This window comes from Nicotiana tabacum, chromosome 16 (assembly GCF_000715075.1).
Source record: "Nicotiana tabacum cultivar K326 chromosome 16, ASM71507v2, whole genome shotgun sequence".
Classification (NCBI taxonomy): Eukaryota; Viridiplantae; Streptophyta; class Magnoliopsida; order Solanales; family Solanaceae; genus Nicotiana; species Nicotiana tabacum.
In genome coordinates this window covers 64,711,993-64,726,879 of record NC_134095.1, presented here as the reverse complement: position 1 = coordinate 64,726,879, position 14,887 = coordinate 64,711,993, and the positions used below count along the sequence as shown (strand labels likewise).

Genomic DNA, 14,887 nt, shown 5'->3' with positions numbered 1-14,887 from the left:
AAAAACAAAAATGAAAAGAACAAGCTTAAATCAACATGGATAATTTGGAAAATATAAATTTATGGTGAGGATAGTTTTGTCTTGAATAAATTAATTTTCTGCTTTTGCTTCTTGAAAGAAGCTAGAATTTTTTGCTTTTAGCAGAAAAACTACTTCGACCGCGGGTGAAAAGTACTTCTCCGTCTCGACCAAATAGCTTAAAAAAAACCTTTTTGAGGAAAAAAAAATACTTTTAACCACCCAGCTTCGCCAAACATGCTCTTAAGACTCCTGGGAGTACTGTACCGTATGAATGAATCGAAAGCATTAATTTCAGGAATTTACAAGAGAGAGTGAAGTCTTCTCCCGACTTTAACGACACAAACAGATCCCCTCTCTCAACAAGATTTAACCGCCCATTAGATAATACCCCCACTTACATTCCTCACTAATCGTTATTTCACATTGCGACACACATACTAAGGTTTGTTTCTCAGATCTCAATAGTTTCCTTTCGTTTTTCCCTTCACTTCAATTATTTCTTCTTTATTACTGCACTATTTGTGATACAAACTGAAATTATGGTGTCATTTTTTTGTGTCAATTTTGTTGTGGGTTCAATTTGTGCTATAAATTTTCTCTTAGTGTTTGTTTCTTGGGTTCATTGGTGTTCTTGATATTGTGTATTTGCACTGACAAAATTCCCTTTATTGTAGAGGTACATTTGATGCTGTATTGTATGCCTATTTTCTTGGTCAAAGTGAATCTTGAGTTCATAATAAGGTATTCAATGAGCTCCCATATCACGGGTTCGGCAGCAAAACCCTGGTATTTAAGTGGAGAAGGGTAGATGGGGAGAGGGGTCGAACTGTGGTGCCACTAGCCTCCGAGATTTCTCGGTTATCCAACTTAATGTGGTTGTTCTCTGTTTCTCAGATAGTGGTTCCTAGAGAATTTTGTTTTGCCATAAAAAGAACTGATGTTGCTCACTTTTTCTTTTTTCAGTTTTAATTTGAGTTTCCTGGGTGGGGTGGCACTAGGATCTTGATTTTATCTACCACCGTGGTCATTGTACACTGAGGTGTTAGTACATCTATGCTGCGTTCTAGCAGTCTTTTGTTCTGATTCAGATGAAGCTTTGCCTTAATTTCTAGGCGTAGTTGCTTTTGCCTTGTGTGAACATGGGATTGTTGAGTGATGACTTGAAAATGCAGTACGTTGTAACAGGAAAGGATTTCTATGTTGTAGGAGGTTTATGAGAGTGTAATTGAGATGAGAATTGCTTTTTACTGAAGTGTGAAGTCTGTACTTTTCCTTCATCAACCAGGTGTTGATTTAACTGCCAAAGTTTTATTTATTTCAATTTTTTAATGAAGGGGCGTTAATAAATTCAGGATTATATCTCTTTTCGGTTTATCCCTTTTTTCTAGTAACTTCAGTTTATTTGGTAACCCGGACGCTGTAATCAGATACCGAAGGAGAATAATATGCAGCATGTCATGTCCCATGGAGTGCTTAGTCATGTATAGTATGCATATGGTGGATTATTTGGATGCCACTGTAGAGAGTCTTTCTTTGCTTTATCTAAGAGCCTACTGTTTGCAAGATTGAGTGGACTAAGAATTGATAATCTACTTTAGAGGGTCTTACCATATAAGTAGAGCGATAAAAGGACCGATGAGTGGTTCAAGTCAAAACTATTGACAAGACAAGTTCAATTATAATGGGATCTCAGCTGATTGATAGTAAGGAGTATATAGCTAGAAGTTTCCAATAGTAAATGGTCTAGGATTAGGTTCTTTATTACTGATAATATGCTATTATGACTTTCTACACTTAACATTACACAATTATATGCACAAGTGGCCATATTCGTTTGATTTAGATTGAGTTGCATTTTTCATCTTTGTCTGTTTGCTTTCAGTCTTCTTCCTTTTTTATTAGAATACTAAGGGGGCGTTTGGTACAAAGGTGGGATATCCCATGCGATTAATTATCCCACCTTCTATATGGGATAACTAATCCCTCCATTTTAGTGTAAAAGTTATCCCGGGATTAGCTAATACCCCAAACCAAACATGGGATAAAGTCAATCCCAAACCTTAACCCGGGATTATTATTCTTATCCCATGTACCAAACGACCCCTAAGGATTATATTTATGAAGCCATTTGTTGTATTCAGTTCGTTGGAGATTGAAATCAGTCACCATTTAATGGAACTTGAGATTCGATATTGAAAGGGCTAATGATTAGTATATTGATTTTGCAAGTATCCAAAGCCAATTCTTCATCTTGATGATCCTGGACACTGTTACTAGAAACAGTTAAGCTGAACAAGAAAGTTAGCATTATATCATAATTTTACCAATAGGAGTTGGGCGAACTTGTCAAGCTTTTACAATGTGATCAAATCATAGACTCAAGAACATTTTGTTTTGTCGTTTCAAAGTAAGTACATATATCGTTCAAGAAGAAGAGGTTTGACGGTTATGAAGGAAGCAATATGTATTTGATGGTTTTCTGTATTGTTGGTAGCATCTTTTTGAGTTATCTATTGATTTCACGCTTCTCTTTTGGTGAGTTTTGAAGCAGGATATATTTTGAGATTCTTATTCATCTAAAGAATAGAAAGGCACCTTATGTAACTTTTCACGTTCCCTTATTATTGATAGCCCTGGCTGTCCCTGATTGTAGCACCTTTTTCTAGTAAGGAAAAGGAGTAAAATAATCTTTGACCGTAAATACCTAATTTGGAAGACGTTACATGACTTGACTATTGCATGAAGCAATAATAAGAAATAATATGTTTTCATATACCCATAATACTAAGCTTAATTGTTTTTTGTTATTTCATTTTTGGTGCAAAGAGAGCTATAGGGAGGATGTACATTCTTTACTAGATTTGCTAGAAGAAATGTAATCGATTAGAATAGGCAAGGCAGTTGCAGATCTTTTGGGGTCTGATTGTGGCTTACACAATCTCCTGTAAATATTTTTAATCATTTATATAATTTGTTACCATTCTCAAAAAATATACCCATAATACTAAACTGCACTTTTCCATGTACAATATTGAAATACACAAAGTCGTTCATTATATGACAATATCATTTTAAATTAAGGTTAATGTTGTAAACGTATCACTGCTACGCATCTAGAACGTCTCAGACACGTTTATAGTTTTATTCCTTTCCCTCGTTAGGATGCAGTAGTGGGCCTCTTATTCCAGTTTTATTTATCAATGGTTGTATGAGTGTGCCTGTGTCATATTATAGGTATATCTTAACTTAGCGACTACAATTATTTGGCTTGACTATGTTTTCATATGCTTATAGAGACTAAGCTGTACTTAGACAATTATGAAATACACAGTAATTTGTAATATGAAAGTATAATTTAAAATGTATCACTGTTACGTGTCTAGAGCCCATTTGAGATTCTGATAGTTTTCCATTAGGATGCATTTGGTAGGCCTTCTACTCCAGTTTCTTTATCGAAAAAATGAGTGTGCCTGTGTCATATTATAGGTATCGCTTGGTTTATGACTACAAATTATTTGCTTGACACCTCATCAGGAAAAAGGAATAGAAAAATTATTTGGCGTCACATTTTGCTGTCTCTAGATATTAGTTACATACAATATGATGTGGGAAACGAAAGTTTTCATGCTCTAGAAAATTAGCTGGGGTCACTGGTAGCTGGAGCTCCTTAGCACTGCCTTGAGGCTCATTCACCTGGGTTCAGTTCTTGATTGAAGCATACAATTATTCTTTAAACTTGTCCAAAAGAAGTTTTCATGCTCTATATTAAGATGGTCAAGCTAAATTGCTGGTAAAATGACTGGTTGGCCTTGGAGTTGGCAACTAATCATTGAAGAACCCTATTAAAGAATGATAGAAAGAAAAAAGGACATTAAGTGGTAAATATTATGACTTAATTTCAGGTTAGTAAGAGGCTAGGTTTCTATAGATCTGATTTGTTTCTGGACAATTAGGGTAAATGCAACTTCTTACATCTGTATGGGCTGATTCAGAAAATAGGAAGTTTAATTTGGTTACTTCAGGTGGATACAGAGATAGCTATATGTTGTTTTCATATTTCCTAATGCATTTATTCAACTGCCTAGTGAGAAGAAGCTGTAGAAAGGAATAGGGGAGGCAGTTTGCTATGAATTTTTATTATCTCTGAGAATACTTAAAACAAATAAATAGAACATATTTCCTTAATCTCATCACTGGTGTTGTCTTTTCTAATTTTTGTCTCAAAGACATTGAGAAAGTTGCTGAAATTATGAAAAAGAACTGATGGCTCATTGGGTAACTATGACTCCCATTCTTGTTTCATGTATGTGTTTGTTTCTAATACAAAAAGGTTTTTGATATCTTAGTTACAAGAGAAACTTTGAAGTACAATAGTTACAACAAGTTAAGTTTGATATATGTGAAATATTTAAAATCAGCTTGATATAAATTAAGAAGTACGGAATCAAAAATCAGCTTGATATCAAAAAAAAATTAAGAAGTACGGAGTAAACTGTAGTGAGGTTTGCTGCTGGAGAAGGTACATAAGTGATAAGTGTGAACCTAGTAAAGGTGGACAAAGGAAGAAGGAATGGGTGTAGTTTTTTGTAGGTTGTTCCGGATTTAGTTTTTTGCAGGTTGTGGGTGGGTCGGCGCCTGTTGGGAATGGATTGGCTTCAAAGGATGTTTCAAAAGAAATGAAAGGAAGTTGCAAATTTTGGTCTTCTCCTCTTATCTTCAGGCTTTTTGCAATACAGACAGAGATTTTATTTTACCGTTAAATCTGTTAATGGATTTTGTATTGATTTCCAGACCTTCCTTTAGGTACTAAATGAAACTACCTTTAATCTCATGTAAAACAACTAAATGCATCTTTGAGGTGCTGGCGAGAAACTGAGGGCCCTATTTGAGCAAGAATAGGTGATCAAGAAATATTATTGGAAACCAATAATCTTGCTAAAAAGAGCTTGCCAAAGATCTTAATTTAGCAGTAATATAACATGTTTCTCCCTTTCTTAGTTCCCACTTTAGCCTCCCTGGGCGCAGGATTTTTCTTCACTGTAGATCTTGGCTTTGGCTTAAAAGGTTTCTAGGTGCATTCAACTTAGATCAACTCTCACCTTCAGCTCATCTGATAAGTTATGATCCCACGACTTAGAATTTATGGCATTGGAGAAGCGCCTGGTTGTTGTCACCTGTCATCCTACAATGTAGGAGCATGACCTACATTTGCCAACAGGTTAATGGAGAAAGTTCTTTTTTGTATAGTTTAATTAGAAGTTTACTCGAATCTATATTCAGAACATTCACAGGAAAAATAATTCTGTGAACCCTAAGGGTCATTTAATTCATAGTCTAGTTTATAGTGTAAAAGTTCTTATGTGGTGAATAATAATGTAACAATTCTTATGTGATTAATAATAATATGTGGATTGCTATATGGTGAATAATTTTACATGAATAATATTGAAGGGATAGCCAACTTTAAGGGCACTTTTGTTTTTACTTATCCATGTATTGCTAATACACATTCTTATTTCATATTATATTCCGTATACAGTAATACATAGTCTCGTGTAAGTTATACTGATATTAGCAATACAACATTTGGTTTTGTTGTATTAATCTCTGCATAACCAGAAAGCAAACATTGCGTTAGTCGTTGGAGATTATACTAGCAATACACCTTTTTATATCGGAAAGCAAGCGCTGTATAATAATACATAATTTAATACCGAGATTAATATTCCTTATCCCTCAAACCACAGACCCCTAGGAGTCCCAGTAGTCCCTTGTTGTGCAGTTCTGGAGCAATCACTCTAGTTTTAGTCTCTTTCCCAACCTTTGAAAATGCTGTGTGTGATCATTGAGCATTATTTGACCTTCTTACTATTGCCCTAGTGCTTGGGAGCTGGAATTTCCGACAGAGTTCTCTAAGTAAAAAAAATTAAGGTCATTCACAACTTTACAAGGGTAGTGGTCTACTGGCCAAAAGATTGAGCAGTTAATTTTAAACTCTATGGGAACATAAATAACCCAGCAGCATCTAATTGCATATTACAGCCATGAATGCACAACAATTTTTACACTACTCTACAGTCCTATGTCTAGTTTTATTTCTCCAGTTTTCTGTATGAGATCTGGACCGTATATGATTTGTCAAGTCAATTTGGTATTGTAAAAATATCGTACTAGTGGATTCTTATTAGAAGAGAACACTTTCTTTCATGAATTTTCTCAGTATGTTTATATTTTGTGAGCCTGCATGTGTGGGGAAGCCAAATATGTATTTTTTCTTTGTTTTTGGCGTAGGATGGCTGTCATAATCTATAATTGATGAAAATGTGAACTTGGTGTGTTGCATTTGCAAAGGTTGAAATTGTTGCATGTCACCAAAACTTTTGGGATCTCTACTGGCAATCATGACATGCACATAAATTGATATAAGGTTTCTAAACTTCCATTTCGATTATTTGCATCCCGAGCACATTATCACATAATCACTTTCAATAGGTTCCTTTGCAGTGGCATCTAATAGAACCTTATTTTCTTTGAATGCATTGCGCAGCAAAAGAGATTGTGCACCAAGTGAAATATGAGTCTGGCATGTTTGGTATGCCATAGTGTTGAAAGCCCATCACATTCCTTCAGAAGTTACTCTGTTTCAAGTTCCGACAACGATGGGAGATGTTCGGCGATTGCCAATTGCTTGATCAAGAAGATAACGCTTAGCCACCCCAATGCAAACGGTGGCATCACAACATCTAAAGTAACCCCTCAGCCAACTGATCAGAGTAATGGCATGACAGGTCCCCCACGACTCGTTAGGAGCCGTGCCGTGAGGAGGGATATAGTGAGAGACTGGAACTTTGATGAGGTTGCATTGGAGCGCTAGTCCAGTATTGGAAAGAGCAATATGTAGGCGCAGAGACAATATGCTTGTTTTTAGTGTTAAATCAGGTAGAATTTTTAACTCAGTACTTTGAATCTAGTTTTGGGTGTAATTGGTGTTGCAGCAAATGCCACACTATGAAGAATTTTTTATATAAATCATCTGTTGATATTCCCTTCCCTTCTCTCTATTTTCAACTCCTGTTCTGGTTTTCTAGCTCGAAATTGATTAGGTCTACTTCTGCTACTTTTTTTTTTCATTTAATAAAGACACTCTCCGTTTCATTTTATATGTCAATGTTTGGGTGAAAATGAAGTTTAAGGTATCAATTGGATGTATTTATTACCTGTATTTAGATAAAAACAACAAAGTACAATTGTTAAAGATTTAATTTTGTACAAAAGTAATCACATCAAAAGTTTAAATAGATAAATAAATGGAAAAATTTCACATTAGAACAATTGGGCTCCATACTTTTCAATTTTATAGCCCATATTTCAATTTACAACCAACTAGCTCAAAAATAATAGGCTAAGATTCAACATCCAACTCCAATAGGTTCTCAAAATTACTATTTATTTTTAAAAAAAGATTCCTCAAGCTTTTAAATTAATTTTCGAATCAATAACTGTGACTCAAATATTAATTCAAGAAATCAAATTCATTTGGACGGTGAAAATTAGATTTTTGACAAGCTTAAATATGTGAGTTTAAATTTCGAATTTGATTTTGTGAGAAATTTGGAGTGGGTGTTATTTAGACTTGTTAGAAATTGTATAAGGAGGTTGTATATAAAATTTGAAGTCATTTAATGGAAATTTGGACTGGTTTTGAACAAGAATTGCAACTGAAAATCGTGGAAGAAGTTCGTCTACAGATGCTTGTATAAAGATGTATAAAAGTGTATAGTAGTGTATAAGGTGTGTTTCTACACTCATATACACTACTATACATAATTATACAAAAAACTGACTTCGTCCTCTTCCTTGCGTCTTTTCTAAAATTTAACTCAAATCTACTCCAAATCGCTTCAAATTTAAATTTTGAACTTATTTTGATAGTTTCAATCAATTGGAACAACACCCAATCCAAACAACTAATAAATTCAAAAAAATCCATTTTCAAAAGCAAAACTTTGGATGGTCTTGAATGGTGGACTTCTACTCTTCAATTTTCTTACATTACAAGCAGGTGACACAAGGGTAGAAGCATAAAATACACAACCCCTAGAAGCATATGTTGAAGATGTGAGAGGAAGAGAGAGTAAAAACAAGTTGTGAGAACACAGATTTAATTCCATAGCTTTTAAAAGCAATGGTTATAGAACACAGATTTTAAATTTGCTAGTGCTTTCAAATATGTAAAATATGGGCTAGGTGGGGTAAAACTTAAACACATGAGTCATTTTGTGTTATGGTAAGAAGTCATGTGTATTTTCTTGTAATTCTTTCTAAGTTATATTTGTATAAATCTTGGAGTTAGGTGTCTAGTAATATGTTCACATTTTATTACCAAATTTTGTCAAGAGTAAGTATATGTGGTCTCAATTCAAATATTTAATAGACTTTATTTCTTAAATTTAATGAAAATTATAAAAAAATTCACTAGACAAAATATATCCAAAAATAAAAGGCAAAAGCTACACTTCTCTAGATAAAAGAAATAAATTAAAAAAATAGTAAAAACTGTAAAAAAAAAAATTACAAGAAAATACACATGACTTCACACCATAACAAAAAATGGCCCATGTTTTTAAGTTTTACCTCACCTAACCCACATTGTACATATTTTGAAAGCACTTCCAAATTCAAAATCTGTGTTCTTACAACCATTGCTTCTAAAAGTTATGGAGTTAATTCTTTGTTCTCACAACCATTGCTTTCACTCTCTCTTCTTCTCATATCTTCTACATATGCATTTTCTGCTTCTCCTCTTGTGTCAACTGCTTTCAATGTAAGAAAATTGAAGAGTAGAAGTCCACCATTGAAGACCATTCAAACCTTTGCTTTTGAAAATGGTTTTTTCTAAATTTGTTAGTTGTTTGGATTGGATGTTGTTCCAATTGATTGAGAATATCAAAAGGAGTTCAAAATTTAAATTTGAAGTGATTTGGAGTAGATTTGAGTTAAATTTAAGAAAAGACGCAAGGAAGAAGACGAAGTCAGTTTTTTGTATAATCATGTATAATCTTGTATATGAGTGTAGAAACACACCTTATACACTATTATACACTTTTATACATCTTTATACAAGCATCTGTAGACGAACTTCTTCCACAATTTTCAGTTGCAATTCTTGTTCAAAACCAGTCCAAATCTCCATTAAATGACTTCAAATTTTATATACAACCTCCTTATACTATTTCTAACAAGTCTAAATAACACCCACTCCAAATTTCTCACAAAATCAAATTCGAAATTTAAACCCACATATTTAACCTTGTTAAAAATCTAATTTTCACCGCCCAAATGAATTTGATTTCTTGAATTAATATTTGAGTCACAGTTACTGATTCGAAAATTAATTTAAAAGCTTGAGGAATCTTTTTTAAAAATTAAATAATAATTTTGAGAACCTATTGGAGTTGGATGTTGAATCTTAGCATATATTTTTGGGCTAATTGGTTGTAAATTATTATATGGGCTATAAACTTAAAAAGCATGGAGCCCAACTGTTCTAATGTGAAATTTTCCCTAAAATACTGCGTCTCTAAATATGAAATTTCATTAGATCCTTTTCTTTACCATTCTCAGTCGATCTAACAGCTAGAATTGAAAAATATTTTATGAAAATTAGAAGTGCATGTTCTTGGCAAACCAAAATACTTATAAGGATATTAGAGCAATTACTTTAAACTTATCCTAAGCAATATTAGGGATTATTTTTGTATTTTTCTCCACAAATTTATGAGTATTTCATATTACACCTCTGAGTCTGTCACTGACCTCGTCTTCTCCGTTTAAATATTTTGATAAAAAAAAATGCAAGCAAGATCAATCATTCCACAGATTCTATAAACATCATTTATTTACACACAACTTGAATCAGTTAAATCAACACAGAAATCCTATTATATAGATGAAACAGGAACCTCAAAGAACAACAACATGATGCCACTGAAGAACACCAATTCATCCTGCAGTATCCCTTCTCTCTTCGTCTCTCTCTCTATACTCTGCATTTTACCACTTTCCCTCTTCTTTTTCCACTCCTCTCCAACCCCAATTAACCCAAATTTCAACTTTCAAGAATCTCGTAATTCCATCAAAGTTTACATAGCAGATCTTCCAAGATCCCTCAACTATGGATTACTTGAAAAGTACTGGGCTTTAGATTCTGATTCAAGAATTGGGAGTGAAGTAGATAATGAAATAAGAAAGACCCATATGGGCAAAAGTTCTCAAAACTTACTTCCTTATCCAGAAAACCCAATAATCAAACAGTACAGTGCTGAGTATTGGATCTTGGGTGATTTGATGACACCAGAAAATTTAAAGTTTGGATCTTTTGCTAAAAGGGTGTTTAGTGCTGAGGAAGCTGATGTGATTTTTGTTCCCTTTTTTGCTACATTGAGTGCTGAGATGCAACTGATTGTAAATAAGGGTGTGTTTAGAAAGAAGGAGAGGAATGAGGATTATGAGAGACAAAGAATGGCGTTGGATTTTGTGAAGCAAACTGAAGCTTGGAAACGATCTGGTGGACGTGATCATGTGTTTGTTATTACTGGTAAGTACTGGAACTCACTGCTTTTTATGCATAGTTGTATGTAATTGGTTCATGACATTTTAGCAAATTTATTCGATTGCTTAGTATGCTGCTTCTGTAGAGACGATGCATCAATGTTCTTGAGGAAATATGAAGTTATAATTCTTTTCTAAATTTGGAGATGATTTGAGAGTCTCAAAAAATAGAAAGTTGAGTTGGATTGGAGGAGACAAAATGCTACTAAAATGTAAAACAAGAATGACTGCAATTTTGATAGGGAAATTTTGAGTTTGCTATTGTACTATTTCTAGTATCGCGGATTGCAATTAGGAATTTGGTAGGGGATTTGTGAGTCATGATAACTATGCTCTGGAGTCTTTTGATCTTTCTAGTTATTGTTTATTGTGCATTGTTGCTTTAGAGATTGGATAATACTGGGTATGTTGTTGTTGTTGTTGTTGTTGTTGTTGTTGCTTGAGAGATTGGATAATTGTTGTTTTGGATGAAGCTTGTATAGTTCTTTCTTTATGATGTGTATTAGAGACTGTTGGGTGCTACCAGTGCTTTTTTCAATAGAATTTGATCTTTTTGCAGTTAGGGTAATCATTTGTTTAGAGAGGTTCCATTCTTCTATATGTGCTAACTTTTGGTTTTAGTGACTTCCGAAGTGTGGAAGTAATCTGCATATGAAGTCAGATGTTTTTTTTCCTGAAATAAAAGAAGGAACTGAGCCAGTTATGTTTTTCTTGATATTATTTTGTAAATGCTCTTCAAAATAGCAAGAAATAGGTGAATATCGTGCTTAGTCTTTCAGGATGCAGCTCAGCTTCAACTGAACTGCAACAATCATCTATCTGATTTAAGTTGTGCTTGGACTTTTAGGCTTTAGCTTAGCTTCAATTGATAGACGTGTCAGGCTGCAGCCGTGAGATTTAATCCATAGATTCTCACATAATACTTACTTTGGTTTTATTTCAATAATCGTGGTGTCCGGACCAGCACACCTCGACTATTCCACGGGTTACTTGCTACGTCCCACCAACACAGTTACCGACTCTATCTACCAAGGCTTTGACGGAAGAGAAGAATTCGCCTAGTGTTTTTGCCTCCGCTGGGAATTGAGCTTGAGACCTCGTGGCTCTCAAAAAGAAACAAATGTTGGCTGTTGTGCACTGTTTGCATGTAATTATGTTCTAGATTTACTCGTGCTACTATCTTATCAAACAGTCACTGAAAAAGAATGCTAAAAGTTGCTGAGTTCTTATGCTTGCCGGATCCAACTTGGACTCTGGTATCTTGGAAAACAACTTCGAATGTTGTATAAAATCATCCTGATAGGGGTTTTGGTTTCTTAATTTTTATTGGGGAGCTGCTGACTTACAAAATATATGCCAAGTAGTAACTATGAGCATAAAAGAGTTTAATTAGATTCAGTAACAATTCTTCGATTTGTCAAATATGTACTTATTGAAAGTGCTTATGCTTGAATCTTTTGAAGCAAACATAATAAGCAGGGCTGAGTTGGACTGCTTGGAGACCATCATAGGGGCACAGGGATTTGGTAGGGCTGTGAAAAGTGATGTATTGACTTAGGTAGAGAAAGTCTTGCCCTGCTTACTTTTTGCATAATTGAGCAATGCTGGAGATTCTTCAGTTGCATCTGAGTTAATTCTTCATGACATATATCTGGTGAAGTGTACTAATATTTTGATGGTATTTTGTTGAGTGAACTGCATCTTGCTATTTCACTTAAAATAGCTCCTTTCCTTTTCCACCCATATTATTTAGTTCAATGCAGTTGTGATCAAATAATACACATTTTTCATCGCTGATCCTCTGCTCCACCTTGAATATGACACGTATGCTGTGTTATTCAGTTGCTTTGTCTGTTTATTATGTGTAGTGATGTAATTGATTCTAAAACTCATGTCTGACCATGAACTAAAAGTAGCAAATGATCCCGAGTTCCAATTTGTAAAATCGTCTCGCCAGCCTGCTTTCCTATTGACTGTGTAATTGTTCTTTCCTAATTATGTTCTACAAAAGAGGGAAGCGGAACATCTTAGAATCTTATAATTTAGTCTCTGCAATGTCAGGTTATTTTACAACTTGAAGCATTCTTTGGCAGACCCTGTTGCAATGTGGCATGTGAAGGCTGAGGTTGCTTCAGCAGTTCTTCTGGTGGTAGATTTTGGTGGGTGGTACAAGCTTGACTCGAAAGCGTCTAATGAGAGTTCATCTGACATGATACATCACACCCAAGTTTCGCTGCTGAAGGATGTAATCGTGCCTTATACGCATCTACTTCCTCGTTTGCCTTTATCTGAAAACAAGAAAAGAGAAACCCTTCTCTATTTCAAAGGAGCTAAACATAGGCATCGGGTCAGTATTATTAACTTTTTCCAGAACTCTGGCTAAATATAATCTGCTACCTGCTTCTAACAATATTGCCTGTGTACGATCTATTTTTATTTGCAAGTCAAGTCAACTATTTTATGAATAATGTTATATCTAATTTAAATACCTTGAAAACTTTGGATTTCAAACTGGGGGGGAATTTCTTCACCAAGGGAACATTTTTAAAGCTTGGGACAAAACTAGGAGCTTGAATTATACCAATGCCTGGTAGAAGACAGGTTGTTTGAACCCAAGGGTATGGCCTAATGGTCAACAAAGTAGGTGAAAATCGTGAGAGACGAAGGTTCAAATTCCAGTAGAGATAAAAAACACTAGATGATTTCTTCACATTTGCTTAAGCCGTGGTGGCCGGTGGGAGGTAGCAGGCATCAGGTAGAATAATCGAGGTGTGCACAAACTGACCTGGATGCCACTGTTATCAAAAAGGAAGGGGAAAAAGATAAGGAAAAACAAGGTGTTTGAATTATACCATGATGCTGTTTATTAATAAATAATCATGCAAAAGTTTGGTCACTTAAAGATGTCGTTGTGCCATGTAGCTATTTACTGCCTCTTTTGCCCTTACAAAAAAAAACCTTCTTTGCTTCAGGGGAAATAAATATATGCATTGGGTAGTATTATTGAGTTCTCCCGTACGTCCATATGAGTATAGTCTGCTTGCTGCTTGCAATCATATGGGGTAAATGATCTATTTTTCTTGTGAGCTTCTTCACAAGATATGACTGGAACTCCTTTTGATCACAATGCAGACGGTATAGACTATTCTGTCATCAGATTTTGGCCTACTATTAATGAACTTGCTCTGTTTCCTGAAACTTTTCTGAGTACAATTAAGTACTAATTGATTGGAAAAATCATTGTTAGGGTGAAGCATAAGAAAAACTTGCGCAATTCTGTTGTATGCATGCTGTGCTTGGCCAGACATGCAACGTTGTATAGGCTTTTCTGTCTGTCAACAAATGCCTATATTAGACTATAACATCCCTCTTCTTGCTCGCTAGTTTTAGGTCATTATGTATTTTTTTGTGTGCAGGGAGGCATCGTTCGAGAAAAGCTTTGGGACTTGCTAATAAATGAACCCGGGGTAGTGATGGAGGAAGGCTTTCCAAATGCTACTGGGAAGGAGCAGTCTATAAAGGGTATGAGGACTTCAGAGTTCTGCTTGCACCCGGCAGGGGACACACCAACCTCGTGCCGACTTTTTGATGCCATTCAAAGTCTTTGTATTCCCGTCATTGTTAGTGACAACATTGAGCTCCCATTTGAAGGGATGGTGGATTATTCAGAATTTTCGCTGTTTGTAGCAGTTAGTGATGCACTTCAGCCAAGTTGGCTCGTGAACCATCTTAGGAGCTACTCTGACGAGCAAAAGGATAGGTTTCGGCATAAAATGGCTCAGGTGCAGCCTATTTTCGAGTATGAAAATGGTCAACTGGGTGGTATCGGTCCTATACATCCAAATGGTGCTATAAATAACATATGGAGAAAGGTTCACCAAAAACTGGCCATGATTAAAGAAGCTGTTATCCGCGAGAAGAGGAAACCTCCCGGTATCTCAGTTCCTCTTCGTTGCCATTGTACTTGATAAGTTTTTTTTTTTTTTTTTTTTTATCATTTTTGTTTTCTTCAAAAGGTAATAGTACTATATACATCATACATGCTTCATGAACTTGTCTAGATTACATAGTTCCTGTAAGTTCTTTTTTCATACGAGTCTTTAGCCCAAAAAAGGGGGAATCACATTTACATTAAATATGATAAGTTTTCCAAAACATTTTCTTCAAGTTGAGTATTTGTGATAAAATGTGTTGAGTATTTGTAATCAATCAAGCAAAGAATTTCTCTCGAGTCATGTGTATTATTTCAATGTCT

General features: G+C 34.9%; 1 protein-coding gene and 1 long non-coding RNA gene across 2 annotated transcripts; both read left to right on the top strand.

The window, feature by feature from the left end:
• Positions 1-235: 235 nt before the first annotated feature.
• LOC107824414 (uncharacterized) lies at positions 236-7,066 on the top strand. Its single transcript, XR_012700076.1, has 2 exons — positions 236-463; positions 6,569-7,066. It is a non-coding gene; the product is annotated as an uncharacterized LOC107824414 (long non-coding RNA).
• Positions 7,067-9,665: 2,599 nt separating this feature from the next.
• LOC107824413 (putative arabinosyltransferase ARAD2) lies at positions 9,666-14,863 on the top strand. Its single transcript, XM_016651162.2, has 3 exons — positions 9,666-10,618; positions 12,726-12,979; positions 14,049-14,863. The coding sequence occupies exons 1-3, from the start codon at positions 10,000-10,002 to the stop codon at positions 14,598-14,600; spliced, it is 1,425 nt and encodes a 474-aa protein (XP_016506648.1). The 5' UTR covers positions 9,666-9,999; the 3' UTR covers positions 14,601-14,863.
• The last annotated feature ends 24 nt before the right edge of the window (positions 14,864-14,887 follow it).

Excerpts from the sequence above, each read along its gene's own strand:
- LOC107824413 (XM_016651162.2), top strand. The coding sequence starts at position 10,000 with ATGATGCCACTGAAGAACACCAATTCATCCTGCAGTATCCCTTCTCTC. Across the intron at positions 10,619-12,725 it reads TCATGTGTTTGTTATTACTG|ACCCTGTTGCAATGTGGCAT; the intron begins GTAAGTACTGGA and ends ATTCTTTGGCAG. Across the intron at positions 12,980-14,048 it reads GAGCTAAACATAGGCATCGG|GGAGGCATCGTTCGAGAAAA; the intron begins GTCAGTATTATT and ends TTTTGTGTGCAG.